Raw genomic sequence first — 18,000 nt, 5'->3', positions numbered from 1 at the left:
ATTGTAGCAAGTAGGAACTTATTAAGACTCAAAACACTAACATTAAACACTAAAATTAAGACTTAGCACACTGATTATCGGGAATATCGGTGATATATCGGCGAAATATTGGTGAAATATCTGTCAACATCGCCAATATTCTCGGTACCGATATTCTGACCGATATTGCACATGAGGACCGATAACCGAGATTGACTGCATAGATATATTGATTATTTATGATGCTCAAAATATCATTTTATTAAAGGAGTGTTTAGAGATTTCTAAATGTTTTATTGGAGATCAATAAGCTATTTGTGGCAACCTATCTATTTTCGGAACAGCCCGTTAACAGTTATAGTTACAAACATTAACCGGCAGTATGTTTTATGGTGTGTTAGATTTTTTGTTAAATTTAAATGATATATTTTATAATCACCATAAAAGTATTGTCTTTATAATACAACAGTTTGGTTCTTGATGATTTGATCATTGGCAGATGTCACAACGAGGCGTTTGGCAGCTTCAGAAGCTGGTAGTGAGCTACTGTAACTGGGGCGGAAGCAGTAGGGGCGTTCGGTATGCAATTTATACGTGTTCTACTTAAATTGTTGGTCACAAGCTAATATTAATAAAGGAAAACAACTAATATTAATTTCTTTTATTTGTATCTAAACTAAAACATAACCTCTATTTACTATGGTAACCTCTAAGGGCGCGTTCGTTTCACGGAATGGAAAGGAATTGGAATTGGAATTGGAATTGGAATTTGCATAGGATTTGGAATTGGAGGGAATAGGATTTGGAATCCGAACATTCCAATAGGAATTGGAATTTGAAGGAATTGAAATCCAATTTCATTCTTGGTGTGTTCGTTTGACAAAGGAATTGGAATAATATTTTTTTTTAACGAGAATAACGGCAGAAACCTTTTAGTTATTTTAGATTTTTTATTTTTTATTTATATTTTGTGTTATGATTTTTTAATGAATTTTTTTAGCGGTTTTCTATTAAGATCAAAAACCCCTCAAAAAAATATTCAAAAATAATAATAAAAAAATTATAACTCAAAATATAAATCGAAAACAAAAAAAGTAAAAAAACCAAAGTATTTTATTCGTTGTTCTCGTTAAAAATAAAAATAAAAACCCTCGAGAAAAGATTCTAACGAATTCACTTGAAATCCTCCACATCTTGGAAGGATTTAGAATCCCATCATTTAAAGGAATTTGAAGGAATTGAATTCCAATTCCAATTCCTTGACAACCGAACGCATCAAAAGGAAATTAAGATTCCAATTCCAACGAAACGAACACACCATTTCATGGGATTTTAATTCCAATTCCTTTGAATTCCCACGAATTCTGTGAAACGAACGCGCCCTAAGTCTCTAACTAAGGGTGTTCATTATTTAAATCAGACTTAAATAACAAACTCAAATTCAAATTTCGGGTTAGTCGAATCAAATTTGAATGCGCATCTAGGTATCTCAAACCGATTCGTTGAACCGAATTTACATTTTGTATAACTTTTTTTTTACTTTTGTTTTTGTAAAACATACTGGTTTATAGTTGGGTTTCAAAAAAGAACACCACTAAAAGTCCAAATCAGTTTATTGATCAGTTTACTCTTAACATTTGATGATTTTGAATTTTTGAATACTTTAGCATTCGATTAAGCTTATTCGAATTGAATTGTGCAAATTTTATTCGAATTCAAATTCAGTTTTAAAATTTTTAAGCTCGAATAACCCGAATTTGATTCAATGAACACCCCTACCTCTAGTGGTCTAACCGTGCATACTAACAAGATGTATGTAATATTGTAAAGCAGGGTTGGCAAGAGCTTTTTTTCTCTTGCACATTAATAATCTAAAATTACACACAGCAAAATACAAATAATAGTTGTGTGTAGACTATAAACATGATCCTTGTTTCTTTTTTACTATCTAAGTTTATTTAAAAGATACCAATTAGTTCATATTATGACATAAAACCTACTCTTTTACAAAATTAATGAAAATAAACAGATTAAACGTGCCCACATGTTGACTAACAGCTTCCTATTGAATGTACAGGGCATTTATGGAATCTGAATTAGCTTCATTTAAGGAAAGCAATCCTCAGTTAGAGGTGGTTACCGAGCTTAACCGTGGTCAACATCCTTATTTAAAAGGATTATACAGTAAGACTCCACATTGCATGTTTAGTCATTAGTGGCCATTTTGTAAATAACTCGATTACTTGTGACTTAACTTATGCAGAGAACAAGAACGAACGTGTTGTATCTGTGATGAACATGACCCCAGAAGATGTGCATTTATGTGCAACCCGCCTTAGAAATTCACTGGGAAGAAAGGTGGTTAAACTGAAGACCCGACATGTCACCAAACACCAGAGTGTACAAGGAACATGGACAACTGACATGCAGATTTGAAGCCCGAGTTTTGCTGGTTTGTTTCTTTTACGTGCGAGATGGTTCCTGTTTGTTGTTAGGATGATAAAGATTTGAAATTGATTATTGGCAGTAAATTGTCTTATCAAATTCTTCATTTATTTTTGAGATCCATTAGACTAACCAATTGTTTGTACAATTGTATTATTGTGCTGTGCTGTGAATTTGGGTTGTAATATTTCAGGTTAACCTGCCGGCTGCCAACCAGTTTGATTAAACAGGTCAGCCCGCTTGTGATCCATAACTCATTTAACCTGTCTTTTACTACCCTCCAACTGGACTAATGTGTTTACCACTTGATTACCGCCACCAACCCGTCAATCCATTTGTCATGTTTAAATAAATGGCTAAACGGGTTGTGTTAAACAATTTTAAGTGTGCGGGTTAGGTTGTGTTTTTTACACGGATAAAGTTACGGCCCATGTTTGTAACAATAATGAGTAGGTGGTGGAGATAAACGATAATCATAGGCGAACACATTTTTTTCATAATTTAAGTGAATAAAAAATCAAATTTGTGACATAGATAAACGCATAGTTAACCAGCTGGGCCAGCCCAGTTGGCCAGGCAAAGGATAGGAAGACACGGGGAGACCCAGGTTCGATCCCTGATGCCGACCGGATTTTTCCTGATTCATAAAACCTGTCGTGCCTTCGGGTGGGGTGAGCGGGGGTTTTACCGGGAATGCCAAATGATCCTTAGGTTCCAGTGTGGGTCTCGATAATGTCAACATAGTCTGGACCGAGGGTGATGGGGCCGCGAATGCGGTCGCGTTATCACTTAACTGAGAAAGTCGCCGTTCAAAAAAAAAAACGCATAATTAATTGCTATATCCACGACCACACATATTGGAAATGATATCACCAACCCATTTTGGTTTGTTGGTCACCCTTTTCATCTACAAACTTCAATCATATTTAATTGGCACTAATGTTTAACCGTACGGAACATGTTTCATCAACTGTCACTATGTAACATTGCCAAATGAATAGTTTTTAAATAGATACACAACATCATCAAATAAATATTTTATTTTTTTGTTACAAATGTCTTCATTTCTCAATGAATGATTATTAGTGGCCCAAAATTACTGTGTTTGAACTTTGAAGGCCTTGATTGGGTAGACACTATGATGACATGACATGCTATGTAATAATAGTATAATACCAAATTAATTATACTTATTATTAATAACAACTTGAGTGAGATGCCATCACGAGATAATAAGATATCAATTTCATATTTTTAAGTTACAAGTCTCAATCATCCCTATATTCGTTGCTTACTAAAGAGTATAATTAGATTTATCAAAAGAGAAAAAGAAAACAAGTGACATGATTAAATCCTCGTTGTTAATGCATGCATGATCTAAGATTTGATCCACCATTATGTTATGTTTATTAAAGTGACAGGTAAGAATATCATTATACAAAAGTGGGAGCTCAATATTATTACAAGGTGTGTGAGGGACCTAAAGTGATTTTGGGGCCAATATCTCTCTCATAACTAACATATAGATCCAAAACTAAAAGTGTATGGACCTCTCACACCCACGGAAACATTACACGACGTTTGTGGGTCTGAGTTTAGTCTAAACCGGTTAGACGCATTACTTAGGGTCAATCTAACGGGTTTGCAGGTTGGCCAGTTTAACCCATTTATTTTTTAATCTGAGTTTTATGTCATGGTTAAAATTGTATTCCAACAGTTAATAGCTAAAAGAAAATGTGACATCAAGTTTTATAACTTTAACATAATTGTTTTATACATGATTGTATTTTTAGTTTTAGCTTTTTAATTCTAAAGTTTTGAAAAAGTAAAAAAGAGAGAATATATAAAAGAATCGAGTTAAAAAGGTCGTGTGGGAGTCAACCTGTCAAGACTTAACTTGAAAACGGGTTTGTGTCAATCTTTTCAAGTTCATATCGAGTTAGATCCTTAACCTATGAACACGACCTGTTTAGCACCCCTTTTCAAAATGTATTACAAAATATAATATATCAGAAGAAAAAAAAAAAGAAAGGTGGGGGGGGGGGGGGTGAAGCTAGTTTTGAGGATGGGGCTAATTGGTAATTTCACTAAAAAGCAAGAAACCCAACTTTTCCTTTGAATTTTGACTTCTTTCTATCTGATAACCAACATCCATATTTTTACAACCAAAAAGCTTCATCAGATCATTTTGTAATATACATGAACTCCTTTCATACTTACTCTCCTCATCCATCACTCCCATGCACATCATTGCTCATCTATTCATGCAGGATCCCAAGAACACATCTTCAACATCAAGGTATGTTTCTTCTACATCCAGTTTCAATTCTGTAAACACAAATAATTTAATTATTTGTTCTAGTTTCTGTAAGTTTTTTGCTCTTTCATGATGAAATGATAGTTGGACACATAACCCAATTAATAGTTTCAAACACGAATATGTCGTGTGCAAGATGCGTGAAAAACGACATATAAATCTAACTCGTGAGTTCTAACCCGTTCATGTGATTAATTAGTTGTTTATTTACTTTCTTAGTTTCGCTTAGTTACCCCCTTAATCTGTAACTAAAGGGAGCTTGATGTATTAGTTTATTTAATTAAGTAATATCATATTTCCCTTAGTATACGCTTTTTTGTGTTTTCTTTCAAACACGGCATTTTATCAACCGTTTGCTAGAGCGTATCTAAAACTTGTCTCCCTTTCTTGAAAGATAAAATATCAGCTAATGTGCATCTCTTGGTATACAAGATGTCTAAGGTTACAAGATTCTAACACAAGATTATCTTTTGTAATTTAGAAACTTAATTAACCGCAATTTAAATAATTTGAGTATTCAAATTTTATTTTCATGGACCAAAGGTTGGTCAACATAAAAGCTTTTTGTCCAGTATCTGGATTCTGGACCCATTTTGGATTGTATTGCTTTTCTTTTGTCAATAATTCTTCTTTGTAGACAACTTGTGACACAACTGCTAATTCCAAATCTAATGTGTAGGCAATCAGACATTCGTCTTTGATCACCACCGCTTTGGTCACTATCTCACACTGCTTTGGTTACTATCTTGCGATAGGGGTCCCGCGAATTGATTAACAGGACAAAACATGTTTTCGGGTAGAAACAACATAGGGGTTGAAACATGTCAAGTAATAACATTATTACAATAACAATAAACTGATTTACAAGGTTTTATGCATTAAAAATAAACTCTTTCGACCGTCTGTTTTAACTAGGAGTTTTTCATTATACCAATTTGACCCGCTTGAAATAGAAATATAACCAAAATTAACTTATGCATACAACTTTGCAACAGGAAGCCTTGGTATCAAAGAGCAATGGAGCTCACTAGTCCGTGGAAAATTATTCATCCAAAATCTCCGGAGATCGCTCCTACACCAAACCAAATCTTAAAGAAGAATCTTTCCACACCCACCAAGTTTAATACCACAAGAAACACCACACCCGAAAGACAAAAGCTTAGAAAGTCGACTTCTTTAAACGTTGTCACCTCAATCACCCGTGTTTGCCTATGCGTCCCTATATCATCCTATAGCGATGTTGTGTTCCATGTTGGCGTGCCACCTAGACGAAGCAACACCTACCCGCGATCCAAACCATTTCCAAATTGTGTACAAGATTTGACAACTGCAAGAGCGAGCATAGAAAGAAGGAGGATATTTAGAGGGAAGTCTTTAACCGATGATGTTTTGATGAGAAGACTTGTGGTCGAAGAGGACGCGATGATGAAAGAAAGAAGGCGAAATGAGTTAGAGGTTGTGAGGAAGAGAAATGCTAAAAGAAGGAGGCAGCTTGGTCCAAGCCCTTTAAGTAGAATGGTTTTGGCAGAAGAGGATGGATTCTAAGCTTCTTGCTAATTCTTGTTCTCTGTTTCCCATGCCATTTAGTAGTTGCTTTTGGTTTTCCAAATTCATTTTGTTTGCTACTTGAAAAGCATTCTAGGAAAATCTGGCATGTAAACATGAAAATGGGATTAAACTTGTGATGTTTTCCATTTAAAAGTTATGGTACTAGATAGGCCAACCAATATTTTGGAGCTTGCACCATGGTTTCTTGCCATCACCACCTTTGACAAAAGGTTTACTAGGAAAACTTCTCACCATATGAATAGTTAACTTTCTAAAATGCGTATTGGCCATTCTGATTCGTAGAATGAGCTGGTTTGGTACTCTTACTGCGAAAACGGAGGTCTTTGTCGAACTCACAACCTTGTTTTTAAAATGCTTGTAGCATACCAACTTAACTAAGATGATCTGATGCCAACGTTTTTTCCATAATAGGTATAGATTGACAATTTTTCATTTTTATTCTTTTCAAATACAAATGCAAATTATTCTTACTAATCTTTATATTTTAAAAATATGCAACCACTCATTTATTAATATTCAATATGTAATAATACCTTATAATCTATACCATAAACTTATAATGTTTGTGTTGTGTTACACAAGACGTTAACCTAGCTAGTTATTCATTATAATAAAAAGTTGGGTATTAATGTGTTAATTAGTTATAGGAATTTTCCCTTTGGGTGGAAGATGTACTACTAACTTTACCCAAAAGCATTCAACCAGAAGGGATGGATACTTTTTTTTTGGTACTGCAAGTAAATATAGAATTTTTAGGTACTCTGTACGGGGTAATCTAATGGTAAACGGTCACCGCCAGCTGACCCAATCCAGTCGTATGGAGCCCTTAAGCGCCTCCAAGTTATCTTCAGTTCTGGGGAAAACCCACCGCCCGAAAGCGCACTGTTGGTAAAATCTGGATGCCCTCAGGATCGAACTAAAAATCACAAAAATCTCAGTCTCCCTTCATAGAGCCACCCATATCCCCAAGAAGGGATAGATACTAACTTTTACCCAAATTACACTCTACTCATTTTTTTAGATAAAACTTAAATTATACAGAGTATATTTAAAAACATAAAAACACAATTTCATTAATAGAAATAACAAACACTAAACACTTTCAGATTGAACTAACAAAAAACATAAAAAACTAATAATCGCAAGGTCAGCCCTACCTTGTGGCTATCTCGCGTTTACCTCTAAACACTTTCAAACACGCATTTAGGATAAATCTCTTTATGTAATAATTAAATAAATAAATAAACTAGTGAAAAGAGTATAGATAAGATAAGAATGTAGAATAGGAGGGTGTCGGTTTATCCTACATTGGTAAAATAAGGAGGTGTTTGGGATTGTTTATTTTTATCAATGTATAATTTATTAACTTTTTAAAAAGTAATATTATGAGAAAAAATTCATAAGTTACAATGTTGTAACTTATTAACTTAATGAAAAATTATAAAAAGGTAAAATAAAGAATCTCAAACACCCCTAAGTGAGTTTCTCACATTGGAGGAAAAAAACGGAATCATCTAGGCCGTCACCGAGAATTATGTATCTCGGTCGAACTAACCTAAAAAGGCCCATAGGCCCTAACGAGTAACAAAATATATAACATATAAGCTAATTTTTTTTAAACGACATTAAAGTTATAAAAATAAAAGAATAAAAAATATAGTAATAAAGCCAAATACAATAATATCTAATGGCTAACCGATGATTCATGAAGCTCTCCTAGCATTCTTGACAATAAATTTTTTGATTGCCTCTTCGCAGTTTATATTATTTATGATTTCGCTCTCAATATCTATCATCACCAATCCATTAAGTCTTTCTTGGGATATTGTGGATCGTAAGTAAGATTTTAGTAACTTCAACTTTGAAAAATGTCTTATTGCAGATGCCACCATGATTGGAATAGTTAAAAATATTTAATATACAATCCTAGCATCTGGAAAATTTTCTTGGGTCTCATTCAAATGCTTCAAAGCTTCAATAAGGCTTACAAATTTCATGGTACACAATGTGTTTAATGAGCGTAACTAAATATAAAGTTCCTCGCTATCAATATCCGATCTTCCTTCAAACTTGAATGCATTTTCAAGAAAATTATAAAACAACTTAAGATCTTCATCATCAATTTCCTTCAAGTTAAGTGGATACAAAAAACCAAATAATGTATCATAATTTTTGAATCGATCAAATCTTGTCTCAACAGAAGCAATAGTTTGATCAATAATATATAAAAAAAATTTACTCTAAAATTCTCTTCAGGAGTAAATGAAGCCTTTTTGGCTACTTGAACTCTTATCACTTTGTTTTTTTTCCTTTTACTTATTGATTTTGGTTTGATGGTTTGGACCCAATAACCTAAAATTTACCAAATCGACTATGAATCAAAAAACATGTTGGGCCCGATAAACTGTAAATGATCGAAATCAATTATATTACATAATTTTTTTAATATATATATATATAATTTGTGCCCCCAAAAAAGGTGCCCCGGCTAAAGATGCGGTTCGCACACCTCTTAGGCCGGCCATGGGAATCATTCCGCCTTGATATAAATAAGAAAGTAGGTTCTTATTTCATATCGGTAGATTATAAAATTTGTGAGCTCTTTATAAGAAAGATAACTCACATTATAATATTCTTATATGACAAGACACTCTCGGTGGTCCTAGCGAGGGTGTGAAGCACTAGACGTGCACGGGCGCAATGTGACCGAATTTGCACTTCGCACGCTTGAAAGCCGCCTTAGAGTTTATGGTAAAGTGGGACTAAGACATGCCAAATGTCGAGCTAAGTAATGTCTTCGTCGCATCACGCTGAGAAGAGGATCAAGCTAGACACGCTATGCGGGGTCCTAACCACGCCCTATTACACGTAGCTGCAACGTGGCCGGCCTAAGTTCTAGTCTTACTTGAAACATAGGGTTAGTGTTAAAAAAAGACAGAATTACAGAAATTGTCCTTTATCTTTCACCCAAATTTCACTCGTGATCCCTGATTTTCAAAATTGATCTTTTTTGTCCTTTACGTTTCAAAATCCTCCAGCGTTTGTCATTTTCGCCCCAGTTAAAAATCCTCGTTAAGTCAGGCATGTGCCTTGCATATGAGAGCAAATTAGTCATTTTACCTATTAAATTAAAAAAATATTTTAATAAATAAAGAAAGACAATAAAAAAACTAAAAAAATATATTTAATTCTTTCTCTCTCCATCTTCTTCTTCTTCTCCTCCACTACCAATCTCCAGCAGCCACCACCGTCACCGTCATTTTACCTATTAAATTAAAAAAATATTTTAATAAATAAAGAAAGACAATAAAAAAACTAAAAAAATATATTTAATTCTTTCTCTCTCCATCTTCTTCTTCTTCTCCTCCACTACCAATCTCCGGCAGCCACCACCGTCACCGTCCCACCTGCTACCACCAACAACCCCCACCTATCACCACCACACCTTCACTGTCGTTCAGCATCACACCCACCAAACTCCCTGTCTCCAAATCCAAAATCATACAACCACCGTCACAAACTGAAACCACCGGTGCCGCCACTCATGAAACCACCGGTGCCACCTATCAACCAACTTCACAACCACCGTCCACCGGCGGCCATACCATCGACGATATTAACTGCTCCGATGGCATGGATATTATTATTATTATTACTCTCAACTCCGATCAAAATTGGAAACCAAGAGTCGGAAGTTGCCGGAGGTTGGTAGTCAGTAGTCAAATATACACTCTGATTGATAGCAATTTCTACTTCTTTTTCCCGGAAAGAGGCCTAGACCCCGGGTAATTGCTAACACTTCAAAAGGAACTAGTCAAATTGGAGCTTGTGAACACGGTTTCCATGAAATAATGATGCATAAATGGACCAGCCTTTGTAAATTTCCACATAAATTAGAGAAGTGAAATACTTCATCTGCAGCTCCCAATTGCAATCACAGAAGATTGTAGTAATTACAAAACCAAACTTCTAAATTACCCTCTAAAGCATTTCATCGGACCAATCATCTCCATTTCTCTCTTTACTCTTTGCCCAGAATCATGGCTGCCATCTCCATTATCTCTCTTTATTTGGGTGTATTTCTTCCATGGCACCGGTGCCGCTATGCTTGCAATCAAAGCCCCTTGCTGATAGAAACCCTAATCGTGGTTTCGACGACAGATCTAGAGATATGATGAAGGTTTTAAGATGGGGGTGGGCTGTTTATCGAGGATTTGCATATGGGTGGAGGTGGGAGACGGTTGCAGTAGTGGAGTGGTAGACGATGAGCCAGTTGTGGTAGTGGTTTCCGGCTGTGGTGGATTCCGGTGACGATGGTTTACGACAGTCACCGACGTTTGAAGGATGCGGTGGGTCGTCGGAAGGGGTGAGATGGTGGCTATCGGAGGTGGGTGGAAGTTGGACGGTGGTACTGGAAGGTTGGTTGTGTTGGAGAAGACGGCGATTTTCTTTTTCGGAGAAGACGGCAGTGGTGGACTGGTGGTGGCTGCCAGTGGAGGAGGAGGAGGAAGAAGAAGGAGAGAGTGATAATTAAATATATATTTTTAGTTTTTTATTGTTTTTTTTTTATTTATTAAAATATTTTTTAATTTAATAGATAAAATGACTAATTTACCCTTATGTGTAAGGCACATGACCTGACTTAATGAAGATTTTTAACTGAGCTAGACGAAAAGGACAAACGCTGAAGGATTTTGAAACGTAAAGGAAAAAAAAATCAATTTTGAAGATCATGAACCACAATTGAAATTTGAGTGGAAGATAAAGACAATTTCTATAATTATGTCTTAAAAAATATATATAATAAAATAAAGAAAAAACATCAGGAATTTTGAGTGGATTTGATTTGTGCTTGGTCAACGCAGACCTAGGGTCAGAAAATCCACAGCGAAAACCGCCGACGATCGGACCGGACGTGGGGAGCCACAACCTTACCCACGGACGACCAACATCCGATTCCAAATACTTGCATTACAACCCCTAATTGAATTGGTACGCACTTCTGTTGTTTCAATCAATAATTCATTCAATTTTCAATCCCATGTGATGTGTTAGGAATTTAATAAAGCTGCACAAACACATATATAATTATACAAACATTAAACACCAACCAATTTAACCTCTTCACTTGTTTGACTGACAACAACTTTTATTAATTATTACTAGTAGCAGCAAACATAAAAACTGAATCTTGCACCTGAACAACTTAATACAAGAATCTTTTAATCACCATCAACTTCCGAAAGGTTTAATTGGTTGCTTTCTAATGTTTGTATTATTATTGTATATATCCATATCCATTACTATATGTATTTGTGTTTGTGTTTGTGTAGCTTTATTAAATTACTCTCATTTATGATGTTTCTGACTCAGCCGCACTTAAGATGTGACAGCCACGCCGGTGTACACTATTGGGGCGGTGTTTATATAGCAAAACCCACCCTTGTGTATATCCATTATCTATATCTGTATCTGTATATATGTGTGTATGCCACTCTATCATATTACTCTCGTTCGTCATGTTTATTATGTCAGGTCCTCAAATTTGCTGTGTGACTCATTCAGAGAGTTAATGCATTGTTCTTTCTTATACATGAGATTGCTTTTGAAAGTGAGAGATACTTAAATATGTCTAGTATGAGGCGTAAAACGCCTGGATGGGCTGCATTTGACCCTAAAAACCAACCAAAACAATTCACGGATGTCGAAACACATAATAATAATAATAATAATAATAATAATAATAATAATAATAATAATAATGATAATGATAATGATCCATACCCACCAATCTCAACCAAGATTACTGCATTACAAAACCACCAAAATCCTTCAAGAAATGGTAGTCTTATTGGGAAATCTTTCTTTTCTGCGCTGACTCACTCATCAAGTGTTCGAAACACGATCACCAGCGAGGATGCTCATAACCCTTTGAAGGAAAATAGTCAAAGTGAAAAGTTGAGTTCCGATTATGTAGAAAACGTCTCTCGAGTTAATGAGAAACTGAAGGTAGATCATCCATGGGCTAATGAGAACTTAATTGAGGATATAATGGCAGCTGTAGATAATGATATTGACAAGGCATCGGCTCTGTTAATTGAGATGGCTCCCCGTGGTAGATTGCAGGAGAAGAAGATAACAGAACTTGATGATAATATTGAGGAAGTTGGTCTTACTGCAGCAGATGATGAACGATTAAATAAGCATAATAATTCCGGTAGTGTTCTTCTTGGTGATACTGTACAACTAGGGTTTATGATGGATATGAGTATGATTCCAGTGGAGCCTGAATGGGAAGATGATGACATGTACCAAATGCATCGAAAAGAAGCGATCAGGGCAATGAGGTATGATTATAATTTATAAGGGCGGGTTCAGGTGACAATGGGTTCTGAACAAAATGATTTCGGGTCAAAACGGGCCATTTTAAAGAAGTGTTAATTTGGTTCGAATCAAAATGGGTTCTCATTGAAATGAATTTGGGACAAAACGGGTCATTTAAAGGTGGCGGTAGTGGAATGGTGGTGGCTCCGGGCTTGTTGGTGTCGCCTGTAGCATGGTGGTGATGACGGGGACAGCAGTGGGTGTAGCGGCGTGGTGGCAACTTTGGTGGCGCGTCATTGGTGACATGCTGCTTGCGGAGACGGTGGTGACGTGTCAGTTGCGGTGGTGGTGGTGGGCACGTCGGTGACATGCTGGTTGCGGAGGCGGTGGTGACGTGTCAGTTGCGGTGGTGGTGGTGGTGGGCGCGTTGGTGGTAGAGTGGTGGTGGTGCTGGCGATGACAAGTAGGTGGTGTAGATAAACAATGGTCATGGGTGATGGAACCCATATGAACCCCGTTTTAAGTTAAGTTTTACAATAGTCACTCGTTTTGACCCTTTGACTAGTTTGAGTGTACCCAAATTGACCCGTTGACTAATTTTAGGTAACCCATATACAACTTACTTTTGTCCAAATCAACCCATTTTTTAAAGATGAGGTCACCATTGCCACCCATAGAACTTATGATAGTTGTGTACTTGTGTATATTAAGATTAATGTTGCATCATGTTTTGGTGAACAGGTTTGCCTCCCGTCACTCAAAAGCTGCCAGCGATGCCTATTTGAGAAAAGATCATGCAGCTGCACTGGAATATTCCCTTAAGGCCCGAGAAGAATGGAATAATGCAGAAAAGCTTCATGCTAAGGCAGCTAAGGAAATATTAACCATCATAAACTGTGAAAATGATGATTGGAAGTTGGATTTGCATGGTCTTCATGCCACAGAAGCAGTTCAAGTTTTACAAGAGCATTTATTAAAGATTGAGTCTCAGTTGTCTACAAAACCTGATAAAACCAACGTTAAAGTCGGTTTAGAAATAGATAAGTCAGAAAGACAACAGTTATCTAAGCCAAAGTTGTTAGAAGTTATTACAGGTAATAAACATACAAATTTATCTACAATACCTTCTTATTTGTTCAGTATGCTGCAGTTTGATAATGGGTCAAGATTTGGTTATTTTGGGTTGTCCAAACTCCAAACACATTTTTGTTCAACTTTCTGTAAGCTATATGTTGAATATGATTCAAAAGTTATATTATATAAAGTAATAATCTAACTTTTTTAACATTATAATTTTGGAGGTTTTTTTGCATCAAAAACACACTTTGGGCAACATCTGGCCCGTTCTGCCCATTTAACTGTAATTAGGTTGAAATGTTTCTTCAACTGAGTATGATATTTTATTCTGATTAATAATATACAAAGAGATGTATGGATTAGACATTTTGCCTATAAAAGAGGATTAATGAAATTAATTTGGGAAAGGAATACAGGAATACTATTTACTGATATGGTTGTATAAATTTGATTAGTAATGATTGTCAATTTTGTAATGTAAAAGAATATTTTCTATGTTGGTACCTGAACCCATTTTGTCACCCATTACCTGACCCTACCTGCTCATTTTGACACCATTTTGCCGGTAAGACAGTTGTAACCGATATATTGAACTTGTGATCGCGCAGGGAAAGGCAGTCACAGCCGAGGGGCAGCTGCGCTTCCGGTAGTAATAAAAAGCTTTCTAAGTGAAAAAGGGTGCGTCTTTTTCAACTCCTAGTATTAATTATTATTTAGGATGTTATAATCTCCCTATAATCTTGGTTTTCTAGTTTATTAGTTGGTTAAGTAGTTAAAGCATATAAATTGAATGACAGGTATTATTACTATGAGGCGAGAATTGGAGTTATCACTGTGCAACCTAAGTTTCGTCAACTGTCAGCTGCTCTATCAAATCGGTAGTAGCGTCAGACTATAAGAGTTGTCGAAGTTGACTTTCGAGAGTCAAATGTAGCGATTTATAACTGTGGTTTTTATTTAAATTTATTCATTATTGTTTAATTGAAACTGATATCTGTATCATATTGTATAATAAGCTTTAGGAACATAAGATAGTGGTGCTAAGAGTGAAATATTTCATATGTATTTTAGTTTATGGAAAGTAGCGGGTTTGACGACAAAAAAGTCAGACCAGTGTTGTAACTTGTAAGCATATTCTTGTAATATTAATTTTTATTTATTGATTTTGTATAATATATTACTTGAAAAAAAATGAAGCTTTCCACTGATTTGGCGCTAAACTTACGTTTTTTTCTTTTTTGGAAAGGCGACTTTCATGTATGTTCGGCTACTGCACTCCCCAATTTTGAAGAGTCTTGTTGTCTCACTCTGGTCAGACTATGTTGTCTTAATCGGGCTCACGTTGGCTTCAGAGATTTTGGCTTTGGCGTTCACCGGGAAACCATACCGCCGGCTGGCACTTGACAATCGTTGTGTCACCACAAGAGCAGAACTCTCAAGCGTAACACACGGTGGGACGAAAATCTGGGTGGGCTTGGGATTCGAACTAACAACCTCGTAAGGCCTAGCTCAAGTCCTCCATTTCCTATATCCACCAAAAAGAATCGAACTTGGGTCTCTACTAGAAAACCCATGCCTCCTATCACTAGGCCACAAGTCCGGGATACTTTGGCGCTAAACTTGGCAAATGTGTTCTTTTTCATTTCTTTTTAAATCCTAAAAATGGTAATTTAAATTTTAAAGACAATATTTATTTGCATCCATGTGGTTTGTGGACGGAAGCATGTTGTGCTAAAAGTCAAAATGGTACGATTGCGTCCCTATGGTTTTAAAAAGTGGTGCACTTCAACTTTCATTGGTAGTGACTTGAACCCACTAGTAGTGGTTGTTAGTATGGGATTAACAGAATTTCATTGTTTTACTAGATACACTTAGTTTTGACGGATATTGTACATACGTCGAGTTATCTCTAAGGTTGTGGTAACCATTAGTATATTGGGTTATGCATGAAAGTATGAAACTATGAAAGTGATTTATTGTTGTAAGCAATGTAGATGGAGTTACTATGCACAATATTTGCATGCAACCGAAAATCGAAACTTTTTAGTCAGAGGGTCATCATAGCTCGTAAGGTTCTCTTTTCTTTCGATCATAACTAAGGGACTGGAGGGTCAAAGGACCCTCTCGACCCTCACCTGGTTCCACCCAGGTGCGACATTCTAAACTTGAGGGCAAACTCGAGGTAGCTGATGTGATGGTTACATGTTCTTGACCTCAAATTGCAATGCCACCGATTTTATTATTGTAGTTACGCGTATATTGTTTAACGTCCACATTCCTTTTCATTATCACCTTCCATCTTACCATTAGACATCATATAAACGTCAACTACATACCTTTCCATAGTATGAATAATGAGTCTCCATTGAAAATTAACAAGTATTTATGCATCCATGATCCTGAAGAGCTACATTTCAATGCTCTTGCAACATATTCTGTTACATTCAGGAAAACTGGATCACGACTTGTATCGATTACCTCTTGATTATCAATGTATTCTGACGTAGAGCAGGGAGAGGGTTGTTTAAATGCATGTTTTTATTAGGAATAACCTGTTATTCAGGTTACGTACATATAAGTTCCAAGTACCAAATGTCTGCATGCAACAACAATGTTTGTTTGTTTTACAAAAGTTTTCATTTTTCTAGCCTCATTTGATGTACATTCGTAATCAAATGTCAATTTCTTCTAGTTATCATTTCAGTGTCTATTAAATGGAAGGTGGATATGGACTATTAGGAGAAATTTGAGTTTGGATATCGATAAATAAACAATCTTGAGTTTTCTGTAGAACTAATCATTTAATCACATATCCAAACACGATCCTAGTTTAAAAACACTACATTAAAGCATAGGGAATTACTTTCTACAATGGCGCTCTTTTAAGAATATGATTATGCAAATCAATAGGATTGACACTGGAAAATCCGAAACTACAAACACTGTACCTTCCTTTCTACTCGTCTAATTAAACAACTTTAAACCATCAAGATCAACAACTTAAGATAAAAGTAAAATCATAATTAAACAAAAATATTCTTAACACTAACAAACCTGTGGTGTGCGTTGTCCAAAAATTGACATTATTTTAGGTCAGCAGTTCTTAGTTGGTTTTCTTCTCTTCTGCAGTACTGCTAGAGCCTGCCGCTGCCAAGGCTTCATCTTCATCCTCCCCACCAAATCCAAATTCATTCACTCTCTTTTTGTCCACCGGATAAGCCCATCTTTGATATAAATATATTAAAAATATAACATCTGCAACCATAAAATCGACAACAGACGTCAACAGTGAGCATGGAATTAGTAGCAGAATACCAAAGCTTGGTGGGTCCCGGCGTAGCAGTATGGATCTGCTACAGATTAAAATCATTTGCACCAAAGTATACATGATAGGTTCTTTTTTATAAAAAGAATTGGAATTTTTAATAAAACTGGTTAATCGTTAATTATAAAGAATCGACTACTTTGTCAATTCCCCAGTCAAAATGGTCATGCTCATAATTTTCCCATACTAAAGGTGGCAGATTTGACCCGTTTCCTTCTAAATTGTTCAATTCAGATTAGGTTTTGTGTATAACAAAGAGATCAGTGAGGAAATAAACGGGTCTAACAAGATGGAAGGTCGTCAAAACATATACTTTTGATGCATAAAACCTTGTTTTTAACAAAAACTAGATTAATACTGGGAAGAGTATAAAATCTATAACCGTATTTGACACGGTAAATATATATAAAAAATAGGCTATTTTAGGTCAGCCCATTTCAACCATATGAAAAGACCCAACCCCCGAAACCCAATTTGGCTATTTATCAGTGAAGTTGGATCAAAACGTACCATCACGGAAGACAGAAAGCCGATGTAGCATTGGCATTTTTATCACAAAGGCAAAGAGATCGTCAATAATCGTATTGAGAAACTTGTAAGTCATCTGCCTCCATGGTAAATGAGCAACCGATTTTAGTTTGTAATTGATGAACAATTGTGGGCACATCATAATGAAACCTGCAATAACATGGTAATATGAATACATTTGCTAATATATTCTGAGTATTTATTTTAAAGTTCTGTAAGGGCTCACCAAACATGTATACACAGCTAGTGAGTGACGAGAGGATCCATGAGTACCAGCTCTTGTGGGTTTCATACATGAGTGAATATACAGAAGAGCATGCTACAAGTACAAAAAGTACATATGACAAATACTTCATTGCCAGATCATCATATTCTTTTGTCTTGTTTCCAGCATAGGTTTCGCGATCACTGAATTTTAATTTAGGTATGCTCCCAC

The 18,000-nt window shown here is 35.8% G+C and overlaps 4 protein-coding genes across 4 annotated transcripts; 3 read left to right on the top strand and 1 right to left on the bottom strand.

Annotated features, from left to right (window-relative positions):
* Positions 1–478: 478 nt before the first annotated feature.
* Positions 479–2,577, top strand: LOC143571659 (large ribosomal subunit protein mL43-like). The gene is made up of 3 exons (XM_077057029.1): positions 479–558; positions 2,057–2,163; positions 2,243–2,577. The coding sequence occupies exons 1-3, from the start codon at positions 479–481 to the stop codon at positions 2,413–2,415; spliced, it is 360 nt and encodes a 119-aa protein (XP_076913144.1). The 3' UTR covers positions 2,416–2,577.
* Positions 2,578–4,592: 2,015 nt separating this feature from the next.
* On the top strand, positions 4,593–6,289 carry LOC143571657 (uncharacterized). The gene is made up of 2 exons (XM_077057028.1): positions 4,593–4,723; positions 5,737–6,289. Exons 1-2 carry the CDS (start codon positions 4,665–4,667, stop codon positions 6,284–6,286), a joined length of 609 nt encoding a protein of 202 aa, XP_076913143.1. The 5' UTR covers positions 4,593–4,664; the 3' UTR covers positions 6,287–6,289.
* Positions 6,290–11,938: 5,649 nt separating this feature from the next.
* LOC143571665 (uncharacterized) lies at positions 11,939–13,910 on the top strand. The gene is made up of 2 exons (XM_077057034.1): positions 11,939–12,657; positions 13,376–13,910. The coding sequence occupies exons 1-2, from the start codon at positions 11,939–11,941 to the stop codon at positions 13,908–13,910; spliced, it is 1,254 nt and encodes a 417-aa protein (XP_076913149.1).
* A 2,450-nt stretch (positions 13,911–16,360) lies between these two features.
* LOC143571656 (uncharacterized) lies at positions 16,361–17,994 on the bottom strand. Its single transcript, XM_077057027.1, has 3 exons — positions 17,791–17,994; positions 17,547–17,714; positions 16,361–16,966 (listed from the first exon to the last, which is right to left on the bottom strand). Exons 1-3 carry the CDS (start codon positions 17,918–17,920, stop codon positions 16,815–16,817), a joined length of 450 nt encoding a protein of 149 aa, XP_076913142.1. The 5' UTR covers positions 17,921–17,994; the 3' UTR covers positions 16,361–16,814.
* Positions 17,995–18,000: the final 6 nt, after the last annotated feature.

This window comes from Bidens hawaiensis, unplaced genomic scaffold (assembly GCF_021521415.1).
Source record: "Bidens hawaiensis isolate Kalapana, Puna unplaced genomic scaffold, B.hawaiensis_p1.1 tig00025458_1, whole genome shotgun sequence".
NCBI classification, from domain to species: domain Eukaryota; kingdom Viridiplantae; phylum Streptophyta; class Magnoliopsida; order Asterales; family Asteraceae; genus Bidens; species Bidens hawaiensis.
The sequence above is the reverse complement of the archived record's forward strand: the minus strand, read 5'-3'. Positions and strand labels throughout refer to the sequence as shown.

Bases quoted from the DNA above. Each gene is read 5' to 3' on its own strand.
- LOC143571659 (XM_077057029.1), top strand. From the start codon at position 479: ATGTCACAACGAGGCGTTTGGCAGCTTCAGAAGCTGGTAGTGAGCTAC. The intron at 559-2,056 runs GTATGCAATTTA...TTGAATGTACAG, and splicing joins GGAAGCAGTAGGGGCGTTCG to GGCATTTATGGAATCTGAAT. The intron at 2,164-2,242 runs GTAAGACTCCAC...TAACTTATGCAG, and splicing joins TTATTTAAAAGGATTATACA to AGAACAAGAACGAACGTGTT.
- LOC143571657 (XM_077057028.1), top strand. From the start codon at position 4,665: ATGCACATCATTGCTCATCTATTCATGCAGGATCCCAAGAACACATCT. The intron at 4,724-5,736 runs GTATGTTTCTTC...ACTTTGCAACAG, and splicing joins AACACATCTTCAACATCAAG to GAAGCCTTGGTATCAAAGAG.
- LOC143571665 (XM_077057034.1), top strand. From the start codon at position 11,939: ATGTCTAGTATGAGGCGTAAAACGCCTGGATGGGCTGCATTTGACCCT. The intron at 12,658-13,375 runs GTATGATTATAA...TTTGGTGAACAG, and splicing joins GAAGCGATCAGGGCAATGAG to GTTTGCCTCCCGTCACTCAA.
- LOC143571656 (XM_077057027.1), bottom strand. From the start codon at position 17,920: ATGAAGTATTTGTCATATGTACTTTTTGTACTTGTAGCATGCTCTTCT. The intron at 17,715-17,790 runs GTGAGCCCTTAC...ATGTTATTGCAG, and splicing joins TAGCTGTGTATACATGTTTG to GTTTCATTATGATGTGCCCA. The intron at 16,967-17,546 runs GTACGTTTTGAT...TTATGGTTGCAG, and splicing joins GCTTTCTGTCTTCCGTGATG to ATGTTATATTTTTAATATAT.